The sequence below is a fragment of the Mytilus edulis genome, chromosome 7 (assembly GCF_963676685.1).
Source record: "Mytilus edulis chromosome 7, xbMytEdul2.2, whole genome shotgun sequence".
NCBI lineage: Eukaryota > Metazoa > Mollusca > Bivalvia > Mytilida > Mytilidae > Mytilus > Mytilus edulis.
Window position 1 is genome coordinate 70,191,310 of NC_092350.1, and position 21,225 is coordinate 70,212,534.

A 21,225-nucleotide genomic window follows, 5' to 3' on the forward strand; every position below is an offset into this window, starting at 1 on the left:
TGTCATGGATATCTTTTGTTTTTTCTATTTTATCATGTTTATACTTTCTACAAGTCTTTTAAAACATTCATCGATTACTTATAAAAATGTGCATTTAATTCAGAATATAAATACTGTCCCGTCCCACTACATAAAGATGACATACAGTAAAATTGGCTGGAAATATTACTGAGACAATAAACTAACAGTCAACATGGTCATGCATCTGTGGATATGAGACAAGTTTTGTTCTTTTTCAGGGGATGGTTGTAACAAAGATAAGCATTCACTGACACTGAATCCATGCTTGCTTCAGTTCTTACATACTCTCACACTGTCAGTTTTTATTATAATTCATTAAAGACAGTATTTCTGCAGTAAAAAACATTATTTTAATCAAAATAATTGCTTTTAAGTGTCACCATCGTCATCATCATTTCTTTCTCTTGACCTTATATTACGTTTGCCAAATTTTCTAGATTTAAAAACAGTTTCGGTTGGATTTTTATCGTGATCTTTATCAACATCCTCCTTTATTTCGGTTTCATTTTCAGTCAGTTCTAAACGCTGTTTTATTTCGGAAGAACTTTGCTCATCCTTTTTTTCCTTTTCAGATGTATTGTCATTTTTGGCACGCTTAGAAAATGTGAACTGTCCTTTTGAACAAGCCATTGATTGAATATCGGCTTTTGTCTCAGTTATCTCCCCTTCTCTCTGTTTCCTCCTTTCTTCAAGGAAAGCATAAGCTGCCTGTTTATTGCTAGCATCATTTATCACGTCAACATCTTCTAGTGAATACTTCTTCCATTTTGCTGGTCCATCGTTAAAATCTGGCATTCTACTACCCCGTTTAAATGGTCGTCTCGTATATGAACCCCTTGTTTGTCCCCTTCCAACTGGTCTTGGTTGCTTGAATGCAGGTTTTATTGTCTCTATTTCTTCCTTTGATGGTTCATCTTTTAATAGATCTGATTCATCTGAACTGTCTTTTCTAGCTTTTTCATATGCTTTATGCTTATCCTCTAATGTTAGTAAGCAATCAAACACACCCTTAGCCTTAGTTTCAAATGAATCTGTTGAGGACTTTATTGTATAAGGATCTACTTCCTTTTGTGATCTTGACATGTTGGTTCAAAAATGTCAGTCTGGAAATAAAAGAAAATTCAAATGGTTAAGTCATGTCAAATATTTTTTTATTAGTTCATGCAATGGTTATTATTGTGTAGATCATATCTGATCCAGGAAATGAAATTTATGTTAGATCAAATCTGATCCAGGAATTTATGTTGGAGCAAAACAATCTAACCTGGGAATAATACACTTCATACTGTGTTGAAGACCTTTTGGTGGCCTTGGGACTGTTTTCTGCTCTTTTGTCTGACAGGTTGTTGTCTCTTTGATGCATTCCCCATATCTATTCTCAATTTTAAGTGGGTCTCATTGGGGTCTAAGCGTGACACAGGATTGTCGATTTTTTGTAAGCGTGATACGTGAAAGTCAAATTATTGTGTCGTGAAAACGGGAAATGAGGTCTTGTGGGACCCGGGAAATAACAAAAAAATGAGAATTGCTTACGTACATAGTGTAAGCGGGATACGGGAATCTGACAAAACAGTAAGCGGGATCCGGGATCGGAACCCCCAATGAGACCCCCTTTTAACATATGTCAGATGTCCAAGGTTTAACATGCAAACATGTATGCAATAGACTGTTTCAATATCTGCAGTGTAATCAATAATTTGTTTTTATTGTGCATCAGTTTTGGCTTTAGATATGTTACAGTAGTTTAGTAATGCTTTGTGTGCATTTCATTATGCCTCTGCTATTTCTATGCATAATTTGCTACTTACAAATGTATATATTATATATAAAAAAGAAGATGTGGTATGATTGCCAATGAGACAACTGTCCACAAGAGACCAAAATTACACAGACATTAACAACTATAGGTCACTGTACGGCCTTCAACAATGAGCAAAGCCCATACTGCATAGTCTGCTATAAAAGGCTATAAAAATGATTTACAGATATATATATATATATTTTAAATTTATTATTTAGTGTGTACATGTACATCTAACATGGCGGCCATTGTGATTTCCGGTATCAGGTCCGTCGCGCCCATTTTCGATGTGCAAACTAAATTTTAAAAGTTTTTTATGAACTTATCTGCTTTTAGTTATAAAATACATCGATAATATATAATAAATTAATAATCAAAGTTTAAAAGTCACCAATGTGCAGATGTGTACCAATATTAAAAATATAAGTGTTATTCGGTTATTACAACACTGTTATTCGGTCATTCGAAGTACCGTGTTTTTATGTTTAACGTTATATGAATATGTTATTTTATATTCCGTAAAAAACTCTCAAGAGCTTACTGTTTGTTTTGTTGTATAAATTAACCAAATCAAAATAAAACTTTCTTATTCGTATTCATATGGATTCATGGTCTTCATGTATCATGTATATAAAACCTGATTTCAAAATTTATTGAAAATCAGTGGCAGATCTAGAAATGGTATCAGGACTGTTCGCCCTAATAACATGTTCGCCCTGGGTATGTTCGCCCTGAGATCGTTCCCCCATAGAGTCCGTTCCCCATACTTAAAAAATATTAATATTCAGGGCATTTAAGTTGAATAAACTTATTCAGATATTTCTATGGTATATATTCTTGAAATTTATGGAAACAGGGAAATATTTAAAAGTGTATGGCTTGTTTAGGATCATTAAAATTGTTCAATGACAAAATAATTCGGATCACTGATTATAGTGATACTAGTCTTTTGATGGATTATTAATAAAAATCAAACGTTTTGTTTTTGATAAAATATATAGCTGGAAATTAATAAAAACAATGATGTACGAACTGTAAATCATGAAACATGTATGTTTACATGTTCATTTAGTATTATACTCTGAAAGTAGTAATCAATAAAGAGAAATACATTGTATTCCAGTATTTTACTCTGTAAATCAAAGGGAAAATGATAAATTGATTGCGGGAATATAAATATTCTGTCAATTTTTCAACAAACTTTAACATATTTCGTTCAAATACTTAAAACTATGAAATCAGAACAATTAGAAAAAAAAATCAAAAAATCAGGGCGAATGGACCCTGGGCGAACAGGAATCAGTGCGAACAGATACCAGGGCAAACGTGAATCAGGGCGAACGGACCCGGATTCTCTAGAAATTATCTGTAATTTTTATACATTGAAGATAAAAATGTACATCTAGCTTTTAATAGTTTTTTTTTTAAATCATTACCATTGCTATCACATTCAAATCTTAAATATATTCACAAATGTTTGCATTAAAACAAGCAGATAAAGGGAATTTGCATGAAGGTGCTTTTGGTTTTGTAACATCGGAAAACAAACCTTTCAAAGTATTTTTTGTAGTTCTTATTTTTTTTTAGAATTATCTCCCTTTACTGGTTACGACTTTGTATGCCATGAATAATTAAAGATTTCAAAAATTAAAATCCAGGACTGTGTTGTTTTAACTATAAAATACTTTCAATTTATTCAGGTCTTGCACAATTTTAATTATGTTAATATTGAAATTTAAACCACGCTCATATGAATGATAACCAGAAATCGTCAAGCACCGGAAGTTTACAAAATAGATGCCGGCTTGTTTTCTTTGTTTTGGTTTACCTCTTAAACATTCATAAAATCTGCAAAAATGAGTGGTGGGGTGTATGGTGGAGGTATATAATGTCTTTTTTAAAAATAGGCTTTTTTAAATTTGAAAAACTTCAGGTCATTATTTAAATTCCTCGACCAGCAAACCATTTCTAAAAAAATGAAGCCTCTGGTTCTGTAGTCCAAATAATTATGACGTCTTGAAAGGCTATTATAATTTTTTTCTTTGACGCCTTACTTCTAAATAGCCTTTCAAGACGTCATAATTATTTGGACTACGGGTTCAGCAGCTGCAGGCTCTGGCTCTGGCTATGCTACATGTATAAAATTCAAATACTTTTTCTTTGACATCTCCAAGCTGAATCCTAGTTAATTGATCTTTGTCCCAATTGAATCCAGGTCTGTTCGCACCCAATCATGTTCGCGCCCAATCACATTCGCCCCCTTTAAGTTTAACTTTCCCACCCTACACATTCGCTCCCAAAGTCTGTTCGTATCTAACACGTTCTCGCCCAATTTTTATTGGCTTTGTGTGAATTTGTAATCGAGTTTTTGGTAAGTGCATTGAATATATTAATTTCAAAATGTTTCTAAACAAATCGAGATTCTGACAACCCTGTTTTTTGTGTTGAATAAATGGTAAGCATGGTAAGTGTATTGGCTATTGCTTTATAAATATATTTGTTTCATTGTTTTTAAATATATTTCGATTCTGACGTTTTAAAAAGAATAATTTGGGTATTTACATGTTAAAAGTAACTAATAATTCAACCTAAATTTGAATAAAAATTGGGTGCGAACGTGTAGGGTGTGAACAGACTTCGGTGGCAAACATGCGAGGTGTGTACGTGTTGAGTGTGAAAGTGTATTGGGCGCGAATGGACATACTCACACTGCATCAAATTTGTTAAAATGAGGCAAGTGTGGTCTGTTACAAGGGACAAAGTAAAGAAATGTTGCAATAGTCAATTTTTCCTAATAACATCAGATTTATATTTATAAACATTTGTACCTGTACATATGTATTATGTAGAGCATGATTTATATTACAAAATGACTTTGTTGCCACCGTGACTCAAAACTGGGACCTCAGTGTTACAAACCTAAAGAAGTATTTCTCTAGCTTAACCATTTAAGGCTGGCTAGGTATCTTCTACATGTTGAAGTAAACGCAATTCTGTTATACTTCCCGCAACTTTTAGAAAAATAAATGATCTGTCAAAATATCTTTATCAGTACCATTATTTTGGGCAAAAATTTAAAGTGAATCTTCAAAATCATTTGATTATTTTATCGTCTAAACATGCTAAAAGAAAGAGCTTATTTCATCATCATGCACCAAAAATTACAGTTAACATTATTTAGCAAACATTTTTACCATTTATTCATGAAAATTTTCCCATATTACCTGTTATTTATATATTAGTTATATGATTGCTGGATAATTGAAGTTATGTTTTTGTTTATTTCAGATGAGGTTGGAGCAGTAGTATTTGACATAGGATCCTATTCTATTAGAGCTGGATATGCCGGAGAAGACTCCCCAAAAGTAAGATCAACTATTCAAATAAGCAAGTTTTGTCTTTCATCATACAAAATGAGCTCATATACCCACATTTAGAATGAAATTCAAAACAGTGTGACTGTGGCCATTGATTGACACATTAAATTCATCCATTGACTGGAACAATTTAGGTGAACGTTTGTATGTAACGACCATTGCTCACTATGTACTTTTTAAAGACACTTAAACTATGGGGTCACCAAAGGTCCTCAACACCTTAATAAAGTAATTTGAAAAAATTTATCAGAAACAACACGATGTTTTGATTTATATCAATTATATAAATCAAAACATAAAGGTTATTCCTGATTATTTTTTCGAATTATTTTATAATTAAAGGCGTTAAGAAACCTTTGGTGACCCCACAGTTTAAATGTCTATCGTAGGTACGTCACGAACAGTGGTCGTTACAGACAAACGTTCACGTAAATTGTCAATGGATGAATTTAATGTATCAATCAATGGCCACAGCCACACTGTTTTGAATTTCATACTATGTACATGTAAAAAAGAAGATGTTGTATGATTGCCAATGCAATGAGACAACTGTCCACAAGAAACCAAAATGGCACAGACATTAACAACTATAGGTCACCGTATGGCCTTCAACAATGAGCAAAACCTATACCGCATAGTCAGCTATAAAAGGCCCCGATATGACAATGTAAAACAATTCAAATGAGAAAACTAACGGCCTTATTTCATGTATTTATGTACAAAAAATGAAATAAAAAACAAATATGTAACGCATAAACAAATGACAACCACTGAATTACAGGCTCCTGACTTGGGACAGGCACATACATGAATAATGTGGCAGGATTAAACATATTAGCGGGATCCCAACCCTCCCCCTAACCTGGTACAGTGGTATAACAGTACAACATAAGAATGAACTATAAAAATCAGTTGAAAATGTACATGTCACTACACATGGGTTGTCAAAAGAACTGACTGCACCGGTGGTACTGTGGAAGCTTGTATAAGTGTCAAGTGTTGGTGTTCATGAAAACAAACCAAGGCTGTGTTAAAGCTAAGACTTAAAAATTGGTATTTGTTGCTTCTCTGCTAAACATGTACACATTTACAAGCACAGTAAAAGCAAAGACATTTCTAGGCAAAATAATGTGTTCTGGTAGGGAGACATGTCTTTTCATGGACTGTTATGTACCTTTGTGAACTACATGTAGTACGTTAAAAATTGAGCGAAGAAAACCGACTAAGTACAAAGCAGGGGTCCATCTTAAAATTCATGGGCCTAAAGCTTATGCTTAAGTAGATCCCTGACTACAATTATTGATGGATATTGTGGAAGTTGAATTGATACTTCATTCATGATGTTTCATAGTTTGTACCCAATATCACGTTTTTGTGTGTGATTGAATATAAGAATAAGTATATAATGGCTCTACAGTACACATTATACTATAAGCTGAAAATAAATAGCTAATTCATTATGTATCTTATATCTCTTTTGAAAAAAATATAGACACATATAATTTGCAGATTTAGTTTAAGTTGTAAGGTTTTACAACTGACATACAGCATGTATCTATGCATAGAAACTCATTACTTTAAAATTTTCAAGCAATGTCTGTTTGTCATAAAGTCCTGTCAGATACAAATGTAACTTTTTGCTATTATACTACAAGTACTAAAATACCAAACACATATACAAGTATTTTAATTGGACAGAATCTGTTTTATTCTAGGCAGAAATTCCCACACACATGTCAGTTGTTGATGACCCAGATGTTGCCATGGAAACAGATGATTCAGAAAAGAGTATTAAAGGTCCCAGCAAAAAATATCACATTGACACAGGGGCAATCAAAGTACCGAGAAAAGGAGCCGAAATATCCACATTTATTAAAGATGGCATGAGTAAGTGATAGAGAGGCCAGAATAGTTATTTTGTCAGCCATTTTGTTTTCCAGATGACAATGCAATTTTACTAATATCCATTACTAATTTGAAATATCATTTTCTTGTTGTTCCTGTATATCCTAAGTGTGTCCATGAAGATACATTAAAACAAATGCTTAGAAAAGGATATATAGGTAGTTTCATTTTAATTTGATATAAACAATAATTAATCAATGAATTAAAAAAAAAAATTTCAACTGTTGGCAGAACAACACTCAGTCTGATAAATTGTACACACATTGATGCATTAATGTGCTATTCATTCGATTGTTGAATATTTTTCTATAATTGAATTCGTAAGATGTAAATACTGTATACATGGTTTTTGCTCTGTTGCAAACTTTCGGTATGGTGTGGTAGTGAACTTACAATCATACCACATCTCATTATTTATAATGCTAAGATCAAGACAAAAATTATCACATATTATGTCTGGCCACAGACCACAATTAATTCCTCTATCAGTTCTTTATAACGTTTTGCATCATTAAAAAAATTGCACCATGCACTTTTGTCAAATTTTTTGTGTGTGTAATATATAGTCCTAGTCTAAATATATATCCAAAATTCAGAAAGATTGAACCAATCACTTTTACAAATTTAGCCAATACACATCCATACCCCTATTGACAAGTCCAAAGATGTTCGGAAAACTGTAAACATTATCTTTTTGCACTTGGCCTAATCACTCATTCCATATCAAAATCAGTTTAAATACAACATCTAAAAATTTATTTCACCTCTCTTCTTTCATTTGCACCCCAAAAAATCTAATAAATGAGTGAGGAAGGGAAAGAAAAAAAATTAAGGAAAAATACACTCTAATTAAAAGGAACTATATTCGTTGACAATGAAAAGCAGGGTAATTAAATGTGGTCTTGGGCCGTCTGCCTAATGTTTTTCTGATAGTATATTCCATTTTGTTATTACAGTTGATAATTGGGACATGTATGAAGAACTGATGGATCATATCTACAACAAATCTATAAAATCTGAGTCAAATCTACATCCTGTTATGATGTCAGAACCAGCTGTATGTATATTTTGTTCAAGAAAACAATATGTCCCCCATAGGGACGGCACTTTTTATTTAACCCCCATCAACATGAAAATAAATTAGAACAACACACCCTTTGCATTTTGGTATTTCAAATACAACCACCCATATAAAATTTTAAAAAATTGCCTTCCCTTGGGGGGACATAGGTTTTTATTATGGAAAAACCCCTATTTCTTGTAACTGAGGATGCATTTATTTTCATGGGTACCAATTTTCTTGGGTTGAGGAAAACTTTTTTTCAAACATATTTAATTTTCCTGGTTTTGCCAAAGTTGGCATACAATATAAAAAAGAAGATAATGGCATGTGAAACAACTACCCACAAGAGACTTAACGACACAGAAATTAACAAATCTAGGTCACTGTATGGCCTTCAACAATGAACAAAGCCCATATTGCATTATCAGCTATAAAAGGCCCTGAAATGGTAATTGTAAAACAATTCAAACGAGAAAACTAACAGCCTAATTTATGTACAAGATAATACAAGCCTATAGAAAATTTGCTATTTGTTGAACATTTCACCTGTTCCCACAAAATCAACAACAACAAAAATTGGTATCCCAACGAATAGTAATGAATCCATAGTGTTTAGTTGCGTGGTCTGATAGTAGCAATTTTGACTATAGTTTGTGACGCTGTAGGTTCGATCTCTGGCCAAATAATTGAAAAAAATATGAAACTTGACAGCAATTAGATCATTATTTTTGGTACCAATTAATGAGACTGCAACCAACACCTTAAAAACGTCATACAAAAAATTGTAGAAATTTTTCATTGTCTTGTGATAAATTTGAAAGCTGAAATTTCTCATTACCATTTGCTAAAAAATAATTGAGAGATTTAAATTTGTTTTAATATTTTTCAGTGGAATGTTAAAGGAAAGAGAGAAAAGTTGGCAGAAATCATGTTTGAAAAGTACAACGTTCCAGCTTTCTTTCTTTGTAAAAATGCAGTACTCACAGCGTATCCTTCATAGAAAAAAATGTAAAAAATGTTATTCAGATGCAGGTTTTGTAGTGTTGACAGTTAAAGTATATAATTTGAAACAGTTAAACATTCTTTTCTTTCGATTCTAAAGATGAAAAGTCCTGAGATTGTTTGAAGGTAACAGACTTATTTATGCAGCTGCAGTATGCTGTGGACAATCAGATTAAGTGCTTACTATATTGGAGTGTACCACATATATAAAAAAAGAAGATGTGGTATGATTGCCAATGAGACAACTGTCCACAAGAGACCAAAATAACACACACATGTCTGTTTTACTTTTTCTTGTGTTGTAAATTTTAGTCAAGTTGTCAATATCTGATATGAAGTTGAGACTTGTGGAACCTTTTTAACCTTGAAAAAGCAATGGGTGTATCATGCACTCATAGTGCAGCTTCTTATTGGGTTTGAGCTTTCCTGATCTAGAAAAATTCAAAAAAGAGCTGTAAATAAAGGCAACAGTAGTATACCACTGAAAATTCATAAATCGGTTGAGAAAAAAACAAATCTGTGTTACAAACCAAAACTGAGGGAAACACATCAAATATACCTTGCCCTTGAATATTGAGCTAAAAGAAAATGAAAGTGATTATTTACAATTGATAATCAGTAGATTGAATAAACTCATATTATTTCATTTGTGTCTTAACCATTGTTATTAACATACATTGTCACATTTCTGGTAGAAGGGAAATCATTTTAAATTTAAACATTCATTTTGTTATTTCTTTTTTATTTGACAATAAAAAGTAATTTATTGATTTAGATAAGAATGCCTGTTTCTTTAGTTTTTATTGTCCATAAATGATTTGAAATATTTTGTTATAAAGTTCCAAATGAAAAATTTCCTCTTGCAGTTGTAAAGTTACAAAGTTAAGATGGTAAATTAAAATCATTTTAGTTTGAGTTCATTACTTTGTTTTATAAATATTACAGTCTTGTGAAAGACCAAAATAATTTATTGAAGTATAAGATTTTTGACATAACATATTTATTGTTAAGAACTTGTCCTGTCCAATGAAGAGATATCGTTGATTATTATGTGGGTAAATAGATCCATTCACCTGTAAGAGGGTTTCTGGTTGGATCAGAGCACTGGTACAGGTATATTTTTTATTCATTCCTGTTATGAGTGCCATACATTTTTGGGGATACCAATCTTACTGGTTCTGCCTCTGGTATCAAATATAAGAGGAGAACTACAACACAACAGAAACACAACATTAAAATGTAACACACACAGAAACAAACTAAAATATAACAATGGCCATTTTTATGACTTGGTACAGGACATTTTAAGTTGAACCTGGTTTTGTTCATGCCAAACCTCCCGCTTTTATGGCTTTTTATTTAACCCAAAGTAACTTATAAGTAAAATTTTCATATTCAGCATTCCTTGCAAACTGTTGAATATATTGAATTCAATTTGGTCATAATATTGACTTTACATTTAAAGATGATTGTATTATCAATCTCAACTGGAACCTGGATGGCAGAGTGTTCTAAGTAGTTACTACTGTAATCACTAGCAAGTCAACTGAGGTTGTGAACCCTGCTGTGTGGGTGCACTCTACTCCAATCTTAATTGACTAGGATTGTCAGTTTTCTTATCAAAGGTTGGTGGTTTTCTCCAGCTCTCAGGCTTCCTCCACACCGAAAAACTGGCCGCCATGAAATAGCCTAAAAACGGTGCTTAAAAGTGACGTTAAAACACATAAAAAATCAAAATCAATATCTTCAATTCTTAACTCTGTACAAGATTTGCCAATGGAAGGTCTACAGGCTTGGTATTAGACAGTGGTGCCACACACACATCGGCTGTACCTGTATATGATGGCTATGTTATCCAACAAGGTTGGTTTTCAACAATGTTTGATAAAAGTTTAGTTAGAAAACTGTGGATTCATTATTATTATTGGGATATAAATTTTTATTGGTAATGATGATAAACAATTTTAAATGTTCAAAGAAGTACAAATGAAGAATCAATTTTTTAAATTCTTAAAACGCTGATCCTTTGATTTTTGTGTTTTTTGTTGTTGTGTTTGTAGTGATTTTGTGTCATGGATTGTTACTCCATATCCTTTGTTTTTCTATTATATTAATTTTGGCTTAAGGAAGTTTGCTGCTCAGTTTCAAAATAAATAACTTTTCATAAAACTAGTATGTATTGATAGGAAATAAACTGAGGAATCAAAAAAAGCAAAAAAAATATAGGTGTCAATGTGCTTGTTTTCGAGATATTAGCCATTGAAATTTTAGCGGGAAAATGTTCTCACTTGATTTTTCATAGCTTTATCATTGACCAGTTAAAGTCCTCAAATACTATTAAAAAATATATAAAATTTTGTAAGACTTTTACAAATGACTTATAATACAGGTGAAAGATTAATAAAAAGAAGAATAGGGGTTCATGGGGAATTTTTTTTAAGGCATTCAAATGGATAAAACCAGAGGATTCCGAAAATCTGACAAAAATTCCAAAACATGACAAGCAGACAGACATCCTTAAGGATGTACTTCAGTGAGGTTTTGGAATTTGTGTCAAATGTTCGGACTTCTTGGTGTTTTTCCATACAATACAATGTAAAATATTTTGCCCCATAACATCCATTTATTTTTTCATATAAGACTAAATAGCTCATTAAAAATCATTTACCAAAATTTTAGAAGATTCTTGATTTTCTTTCTTTTGTTTTGAGACCCAAATAATACCAATGCAAATATAAGGTAAAAGTCCGAGTCAGCCTTTTCCCGCCATATTTTAAATCTCAAATATCTCGAAAGGGAGGTCCATGACCTATCAATATTTTTAGCTTATCTTTATGCTTAATTGATGCTCTATCAGCTTATAGTATCAATTTTAATTTCTTAATTTCTTATTTTTTACCTAACCTAACCCAAGTACATCCTTAACTGTAAAATGTTTTAAAAAGATAAAAGAAATCTAGAACACAATACAAAATATGAATTAAAAACAGTATAGATGAAACTGGTTAAAAAGTTCAAAAGCAAATTATAATCGACAAATGAAAAAAGATAGAAAACAAATAATGTAACAATAGAAAGATACCATGAGATGGATGTCACAACATAAAATTACCAAAATACATTTAGAGGACAATATTCAGTCTTCAACAATATAGAATTGTCTATAGAAGATGTAAAGCTTTTAATTGTCTGGAGTCTATTAATTTTGTGAATAGTTTTTACAGAAATAACTAAAGATCTGCCATTAACACATCCTGCCTTAAAATAGCTGAGAGAATAATCCAAAAGTATCGTAATACATTTTACAAATTCTTCAACAAAAAATGAAAACTCTTAAAAAGATGGTATAAATATATAGATAAAAAAAGCACAAATATAAAGGGCTGAGGGAGGGTAGGAGAGTTCCTGATCCTGAATTCCCGAGCTTAAAAATACGAAATCCCGAAATCCCAGGCTTAAAAACACGAAATCCCAAGGTCCCGAAATTTGAAAAAAGAATTCCAGGATTCTGAAAGGGTCAATCCCGAAATCCGGAGCTTAAAAACACCTGATCCCGGAGTCCTGATAAAGGTCCTATCCCCCCTCAGGGCTGTTCCATTAAAACATACTATACATGGTACTCAGGAAAGCACTTTAAAAATTGGGTAACCATCTTAAGAGGCAATTTAAAATTTCACTTATATTTGCAATGTGCATAACTATAGATGACACCCACACTAATTGACATTCGGAAGTGCCTTCCCAGAGTCCCATGTAATTTTTTATTGAAAAGCCCAAGTTGTACTGTATTAGAAAGTACTTGTTTGAAAGCTGTTACATTTATTTTTGATTATCTATATGTACATTACAGCTATTGTAAAGTCACCTTTAGCTGGAGATTTCATTTCCATGGAAATTAAAAAGTTAATGGAAGAATTAGAAGTAAATGTTGTCCCCCCTTATCAGATCAAAACAAAGGTAAGTAATGGTTTAAATTGTATTTTGCAAGAATGAAAATTGTTTACCTGTTTACAAATTTAGCATTTTTTTTTAAAATTTTGTCTATTAAAAGATACAGATAATTTTAAATAACAAAATTTAACAGCAAGGTATGACCTACTAAGTCATCAGTCGATTCATTATTGAAACTACATCGTACATGTTCCTTCTTACCATTTTTATATTTCGCCCAAAATTATAGAAGATAGAGAGATACTGTAAACAGTAAAATTGTCAATATAGAAAATATTTTTAGTCAGGAGTTATATTATAGTCTAATTATGATAGTGTCTTTTTCGTTTTTCATGTTTTTAGGAGTTATATTATAGTCTAATTATGATAGTGTCTTTTTCGTTTTTCATGTTTTTAAGAGTTATATTATAGTCTAATTATGAAAGTGTCTTTTTCGTTTTTCATGTTTTTAGGAACCAGTTGGTTTTATGGAAGAAGCAAAGTGGAAGAAAAAAGATCTACCAGAAGTTACTAAATCTTATCACAATTATATGGTCAAGGTAAATTATTAACATCCAATAATGCAAGAGGTCAGTGATATTTTGGGGTGTTTACCGTGTAGCATTGGTTTGGGCAATTTGGGGGTAGGAGGTTGGATTATGAGGTGGCTTTCATCCTTTTCAAAGGTATGAAATTAACATATTCTACAATTAACAGATTATTGTGGTAGTGCATAAGAAACATACCAATTTTCAAATATATTTTGTAATCTAAATTAAGACAAAACACTTGTCATAGTTTTAAAAATTGATTTTCATTGTTTTTAAGAATGGAGATAACTTGTCACAATTTTTTAAGAATGGTAGATAACTCTTGTCATATTTTTTAAGGAATGGGAGATAACTCTTTGTCATATTTTTTAATACTAAGAGAAGAGAAAACTTTAGGTAACCTTTGTTTAAATAAATGTAAATGGTGAAGAATTTTTTTTTTCTAATCTTCTCCTCTATAAAGTTACTTCAAGAAGCCTGGCTTAGATTTAAAACATATAATTTCAGATTTAAATTATATCCTTGAGGACTATTATTGGATTCATTACTTTGTCTTAATTTAAATGTGTACTGGCAGAAAAAAATAAGTCCATTTACAAATATAAGTGTTCCATCAAATTACACATTTTATAAAGGTTTGTATAGAGAATTAGCTAAAGCCCAAAATTATATACATCAAGAACATATTTTTTCCTCAATTATTGAACATTTGTGCAAAGTAAATTAAAGAATACAGTATATTTACAGTAGAATTAATATACAAAATTATTAAATCATGAGAATAGATACAAATTATTCTGTTACTAACAAAACCATGAGAATATGGTCATGATGTCAAAAATGTAAATTAGGAGATGTAACTGTAATGTATTTTAAGCTCAGACAGTATCAATTGGATGATTTGATGTTGGTAAATTAAGTTTACTGGTGATGCATCATCAGATCCAATAAACTTGCATTTGTTACCATCAAATCACCCAATTGATGCTGTCGAAGCTCACAATACAATATTATTATTGCCATTCTAATGAAACTGATAGAAAACAACGTTAAAACATACATTTAAAATTTGTCATACGTCGTTTTTTGCTTGAGGGTATGTTTTCATAGCATCGATTGTGAATTGATGCCATGAAAATTAGTGACATTAGCCAATTAAATTGAACATTACAAACGATGTTTCATTAGAATTTAGATTGTTTTATAGCAGGTGTCATTGTTATATATATATTTATTGTTGCAGGATGTGTATCAAGATTTTGCAGCCTCTGTTGTTCAGGTTATGGATACACCATATGAACAAAGGTATGATAACATATTTTTTTACAGTAATATGAGACTGTTGCCTCAAGGTAGAGGTGGAAATGTGGATTTTGTGAAATTAATGTTCAAAATTAACATTTCCGCCTGTTTGTCATCAATAGAAGTTAAATGATATGATGTGAGAAATAAGGCTGTGTAACAACAGGGGTGCAGTTGATACTTGTCTTGGCTCCCTAAATATTAGGGGGTCATGATTTTTTTTGTAAAATCATTAGAAAAACAAGTTTTTAACTATGAAGGTCCACCAAAGACAGGAACTAGTTGTTGCAGTTCACAAAAATCTGATACATTCAAGTTATATATTTCTCTTAAAAAGCTTGTTATTTTGAAACAGAGTAGCGATCATTCTTAAGACTCATTTTGATGCTTAACAGTAGCAAAAATTTCATATTTGTCCTGAAATCGCAGTTATTAATCTCACATATTTTTCTAAATATTATGCCTAAAATATCTGAATTTGCATGAATAATTTTTCTAACAAAAACAAGTAATCACTTGATAAAAACCAAGGTTAAAAGATCAACAATGCATTGAGTGGTAAGCGTTTGGTCTGAAAAGTGACTTTGTTGAAATTTAATATTTTCATTGGATACAAACTTTGTGCATTTCATAAGTAGAGGTGAAACATTCATTTAGTTACCAATTTTTTATAGACTTGAATGCAGAGATAAAAACAATATAAATAACTATTCACAGAATACAATTTTTCCTGCTATACTAAAAAATTGGTACCTTGAAAATAAATAAATCCACTGTATCAAAATATTTGCTATCAACACTGAAATCCCTGAAGTAAGAAAAAAATGTATACTGTCGATATATTTTCCTGGGTACCAATTGTCTTGGATGAAGGAAAACTCACATGCATGAGGTTTTGCCAAAGTCTGCACACAAGCCTATTGAAAATGTGCCATTCGTTGAACATTTAATTTTGTGGTTCTTCTAGTAGATCTGTACTCAAGACACCAACGATAATTGGTATCCAATGAATAATAATGAATTCACAGTAACAAAAGACAACCACTGATAAGATTCCAGGGGTATAAATTAGTAGGGGTCCAAGGTCTAGGACCTGTGTTTTTCTTGGAGAAGGTTCTTTAGCCCCCTACCAACAAAGTTAAAGGGGACTTTAGATTTGCATTCTGTCTGTCTGTCTGGCCATCAGTCAGTGTGGCAAATCAGTTTTCCACACTTTTTTTCCTTCATTCTTGAACATATTGGTTTGATATTTGGTGTATTGTTTGAACATGACAAGTTGCAGATCAAGTTCAAATTTTGTGTAGAGTTATGGTCCTTAGACTCAGAAAATTCAATCAAATGATCAGTTTTTCACACTGTTTTCTTCAAGCTTGAAGATATTGACTTGATATATTTACACTATTACAAGTCCTAGATCAAGTTAGCATTTAATCTAATACAATGAATTTTAAACTGGTATTGGACTATTGCCATACAATATTCACAAAATGCTTGTTATTTTAAAATTAAATTATCCAATGACCCACTATTCTTTTCACTGATACTGTGTACAGACCATTAATTTCTTCTTGAGGACCTTTCAATTAAAACTTCAAATTGTCCTTGACCTTTCACTTAAAACTTCAAATGTTCCTAGGGTGGACCTTTAATTATTTAAATCAAATTTGAACTCCTAGACTTCTGACAGGAAGTCACATCTTTTCAATATATATGATTTGTTTTTCAGTTCAGCAGAAACCATGCCAAATATACATTATGAATTCCCTAATGGTTATAATCAGGATTTTGGATTTGAAAAATATAAAGTTTGTGAGGGTTTGTTTGATCCCTCTGTGATAAAGGTAAGTAACTCTTACAACAAAACTCTGCTGGTGGTAAGGTGTATTTGACTCTAATCTTAATTGACTACGGTTGCCCGTTTTCTGTAGTTCACTCTAGGTACTCTGGTTTCCTCCACCATTAAAAAATAGCTGTCATAATACAGTCAAGCGTGCTGAAAGTGGTGTTAAACCCTAACAATCAATCAACCATGAAAAATCACATGATCACAATTAAACGAATCATAGAAATGCCTTAACTCAACCTACAGCATTATTTTGAAGGTTTCCGTATAATATCAGTTTTGTCAAATCAAATCAACTTTATTGACAGTTATAAAATAAATCTGGTCTTTTCCAGGAATGAATACTAGAAGTTGCTTTAATGCCAAAAAGAAAAAGAATTTTGTAAATGCTTGTGTCTCAAAAATAAGCAAAAATCAATTCATGTTTTTTTCCATTTTAGTTTGAAAGGTTATCTGCAGGAGATCCATTTATTTTTACTTTTATTTACAATGAAATGCATGTAAAAAAGTTAGTAGTATACTAATGTGCAATCCATTAAAAACATGCAAATGAAATATAAAATAAAAATCGTAGAATTTCATAAACTTCAATGAAGCCAGACCAGGCTCAGCGTCCATAAAACTTTACTCTGAGTACAAATTTTGTGCTTGAAACACTAAAGCAAGGGATTTGATTGGTTGGTTTCTGAGTCTGAATTAAAATTATGACCCCAAGGCTCGGAGACATATTGTCATGAAATTTTGGAGTACCATCACAATTATTGTAATCAGACTCAGATTTCAACCGATCAAAATGCTGGTTTTGGTGTTTCGTGTATTCTGAGTTAAAGTAAGATAATGTTTCTTCAAATTAAAGTTTGCAAGACTTGGCCTTGCGGTCATTAAACTTTCCAGCACGATTTTTGTACTCAGACTCAAGAATCAACCAATCAAAATACTGGATTTTGTGTTTCGAGCACTTGTTTTGTACTCGAAGTACTGAGTAAAGTTTTATGACCGAGAGTCCGGGCCTTATGGTCATGATAAAAAGGAGTACGATTATCGTGCTCAGACTCAGAATTCAACCAATCAAAGTGCTAGATTTGGTATTTCGAGTAAAATGCTCTGAGTACTGAGTAAAGTGTTATGACCTAGTGCCCTGGTGTTTATTCTATAACGATACATTAATTTTTTTTCAGGATTTACCCAGTGGGAATTCCATGTTAAGTGTTGGACATGTAGTGACCACTAGTGTAGGAATGTGTGATATTGACATACGACCAGTAAGTTTAGAACTTTGAACTGTAAATTACAATGTGTTGATAATAACAATCAACCTGTAAGTACTAACCTCAAACTTTAAGAAACAGAAGACTTTATATCTACATGTATAAAACATTTTAATGTTATTTTCTTAAATTTTATGCATTTTATTGTTTGCAAGTCTTTGGAAAATCATTAGATTATCAAAAACTATAGTGAAAGTCTTCTTTTTTTTTTTTAACCAAATATGATTTTGATTTATAACCCATTACCACGCAAATATGTTCCTGAATACAAAAAACTCTAGTATTAATGTTTTTGTAGTGGTCTGCATTTAATAAGTTCCATAGAAAAACATTGCTGCTTAAAGCCTATTAATCTGTTAGACTCATTCTTATGAAAATTAAATATGATAAAGTGTATATGCTTAGGACCAAATACATATTGAGTTATTATATTCATTACGTATTACATAGTAGACTTATTGTTAAAATAAAAAGTGGAGTAAAGAAATATGAGAAAGGAACAGATTTATTTTAATATCAGGTTTAAAAAAATGTTTTGATGGATATAAAAAACATAGAATAATAAAATTTTAAAAAATCAAGATCTGAACACAATTATCTCCCTTTAAAATTGAAAAAAAGTTATTATCTCCCTTTGAGAGTTTGGAGAAATCATAGAATTTTTTAAAAATTATTTCTTTTATTTGCAGAGTTTATACAGTAGTGTTATAGTGACTGGAGGGAACACATTACTACAGGGATTTACTGATAGGTTAAACAGAGATTTAAGTACTAAGACACCTCCTGTAAGTAACCATATTTTACTGTATAGACTTAGTATAGATTTACTATTAAACTACAAATCCCTGTATTGACTGTGAGGGATGTATAGATCATTAAAAAGTCCCATCATCAACAAATCCCTGATAAGTAAATCTGCTAATTCATGTTGTGAGACTGCTTCAACAAGCTATTTTTAAAAAGATTACTCAAATTTTGACAACGTTTTATGGCCCCTCCAACCTTTTCCCCCTGATATATTTTTCCACATCACAATATTTCTTTCCTCCTTTGCCCCTCAAACTAAAAAAAATAGTCATAACAGAAAAGTTTTTTTTTTAAATGTAAATAGTTTTTGTATTTCAAAGACATAACAATGTTTTGAAATAACCATTGATAAGTGTAATGCCGAATTTTATGTCTTAGAAAGTTATCACCATGAATGAACAACCACATACCTGTAGTCAATTGAATTAAGTAAATACTGACCACAGAAATACATTTCATAAATTATGTTTTTACAGTTTGTCTTCATGTCCAAATAGTTTCACAATTTTCATAGGGTTGGGGATTGAGGGCACTTCAATACTTTTAAATTGATTGGGGTGTTTTTTGGGGTCTGTATATATTCTGTAACCCCATCCTTTTCATATAATTTAGACTGAAAAAAATTGGAGATTAGTACCTTTCCATATAGTTTAGATTGGATTCTTTTTTTAAATTTATACATCTTCATATATTAAGTTTCATGAAATGCATTTGAAAAAGTGTCAAAAGAGAGAATATCTGTTGATAAAAACACTTACAGGCTGAGGGCTTTGAAGACCCATTGGTGGCCTTGTGCTGTTTTCTTCTTTTTGGTTTTTCCTTCTCAAATTTTCTTTCCATGTAACAAGTAATTGGAACTTTATTGACCTTATCATATATTTCTGATAGTTATTCACATATTTTCAAGCTGGAAAATGTTATCTATTGGACCCAAGTCTTGTGGAGAGGAACTATACTCAGATAAAATTAAAAATGGAAATGGGGATAACAACCCAACTGAAAGCAGAAAACAGCCAAGGGCTTAATGGGTCTTCAAAACTCTGAGAAAATCCCTAAACATGGCGTGCTTCAACTGGCCCTTAAACAAAGTTTGTTCTTTTTCAGTGAAAATAGTCATCACACTAAACTCCCAAACATGTAAATGAAAAAAGGGTTAAAAAAAATACATCTAAGCATGATAAGACTTACAAAGGCTACATGCTCCTGACAAGGGACACTACTTTTTACTTTTTACTGTTTTAAAAGATTGAATTATTTCTACATGATTTTGTTGTACTTCAAGTTTATGGAAAAAAAAGCATCAATTTGTTTTTCAGCCATTAAATTTGAAATACCTCACTAACCTTTGAATGTCCTGTGAACCAAAGAATTGATTTGATTTTGTTTAGAATATTAGACCAACCATCCATCTATTTGTATAAGAGTTGTAATAAAACATAAAAATATGAAATTACAGTATTGGAAGGGGAGATAATCATATTTTACAATTCCTTTTAAGTTGTTTGTAATTTTTCAATCAGATTTGTCTCCCTTATACTTTATTTATTTTCCAGATATATTTTTTTTACCTAAAAATTGAATACCCTCAGTCAATGAAATTTTTACCCCAAAACTTGAGCCAAAAGTCTTAAACTTTCTTAGCCACCTCTCTTTTACTAGTAAACTTTAACCACAAAAAGTCTATGAAAAACATGAGTTTGGTTCTCTGTGGTGGTTTACATTTTTTTTTCTGTATTTAAGGTGGTACCCAACACTTTCACCAAAATTAATTTGGCTCGTTTAATTTTCATAAAATTTTGTCAAGTTATTAACTTTGACCCTTTAACAAAAATATCAAAATTTCAAAAATTTTGAACCAACCGTTTTGTCAGAAAAATTACACTGGTTATATAGCAGTTTGACAAACACCAAATTTTGATCATTGAGAAGCTTAATATTCCCTTAACAACACAATGTAATTAAAACGTTTAGCTGATTTTTACAGAGATATCTCCCTGTAGTGTTAGGTACCACCTTAAACAAAATTTAGATACAGGTATTGTATAAATCTAACATGGATTTGTAATCACTAGATTTCTATGTGTGAATGTCAAACATTTCATTGTCTATTACCTGAAATGAAGAAGGGAGGACTTTGTATGTTATCTGCTCTTTGGTAGCATTGTTGTCTCTTTAATATGTACCCCTTTTCCATTCTTAATTTATTGAAACCCAAAAAATAGTTGAAACTGTGAACAAGACTTCAATTCAAATAATCCAATATAAAGGTGTATTTAAAAATGGAGAAAGATTTAAAACCCTGTAATTTGGATGAGAACGATAAAGGAATACTGAAATTATTGTCATTAAGCTTTT

At 31.4% G+C, this 21,225-nt stretch overlaps 2 protein-coding genes across 3 annotated transcripts in view; one reads left to right on the plus strand and one right to left on the minus strand.

Moving 5' to 3' along the window:
• Positions 1-357: 357 nt before the first annotated feature.
• Positions 358-3,430, minus strand: LOC139482091 (U5 small nuclear ribonucleoprotein TSSC4-like). Of its 2 annotated transcripts, none has more exons than XM_071265749.1 (2): positions 3,372-3,430; positions 358-1,124 (listed from the first exon to the last, which is right to left on the minus strand). In XM_071265749.1, exon 2 carries the CDS (start codon positions 1,102-1,104, stop codon positions 391-393), a length of 714 nt encoding a protein of 237 aa, XP_071121850.1. In that variant the 5' UTR covers positions 1,105-1,124; positions 3,372-3,430; the 3' UTR covers positions 358-390. The 2 variants fall into 2 exon arrangements, with proteins under 2 accessions (XP_071121850.1, XP_071121851.1); XM_071265750.1 differs by having other exon boundaries at positions 3,259-3,387.
• Positions 3,431-3,581: 151 nt separating this feature from the next.
• LOC139482090 (actin-like protein 6B) overlaps positions 3,582-21,225 on the plus strand; it is a 33,385-nt gene continuing 15,741 nt past the window's right edge. The window contains exons 1-12 of the mRNA XM_071265748.1: positions 3,582-3,703; positions 5,111-5,187; positions 6,915-7,086; positions 8,061-8,161; positions 9,057-9,154; positions 10,938-11,032; positions 13,020-13,126; positions 13,573-13,659; positions 14,894-14,955; positions 16,679-16,793; positions 17,974-18,057; positions 18,753-18,848. Of these exons, the coding sequence (XP_071121849.1) occupies positions 3,679-3,703; positions 5,111-5,187; positions 6,915-7,086; positions 8,061-8,161; positions 9,057-9,154; positions 10,938-11,032; positions 13,020-13,126; positions 13,573-13,659; positions 14,894-14,955; positions 16,679-16,793; positions 17,974-18,057; positions 18,753-18,848 (1,119 nt within the window). The 5' untranslated portion in view covers positions 3,582-3,678. The remainder of the gene's footprint in view (positions 3,704-5,110; positions 5,188-6,914; positions 7,087-8,060; positions 8,162-9,056; positions 9,155-10,937; positions 11,033-13,019; positions 13,127-13,572; positions 13,660-14,893; positions 14,956-16,678; positions 16,794-17,973; positions 18,058-18,752; positions 18,849-21,225) is intronic.

Coding starts and splice junctions, on each gene's coding strand:
- LOC139482091 (XM_071265749.1), bottom strand. CDS start 1,104: ATGTCAAGATCACAAAAGGAAGTAGATCCTTATACAATAAAGTCCTCA.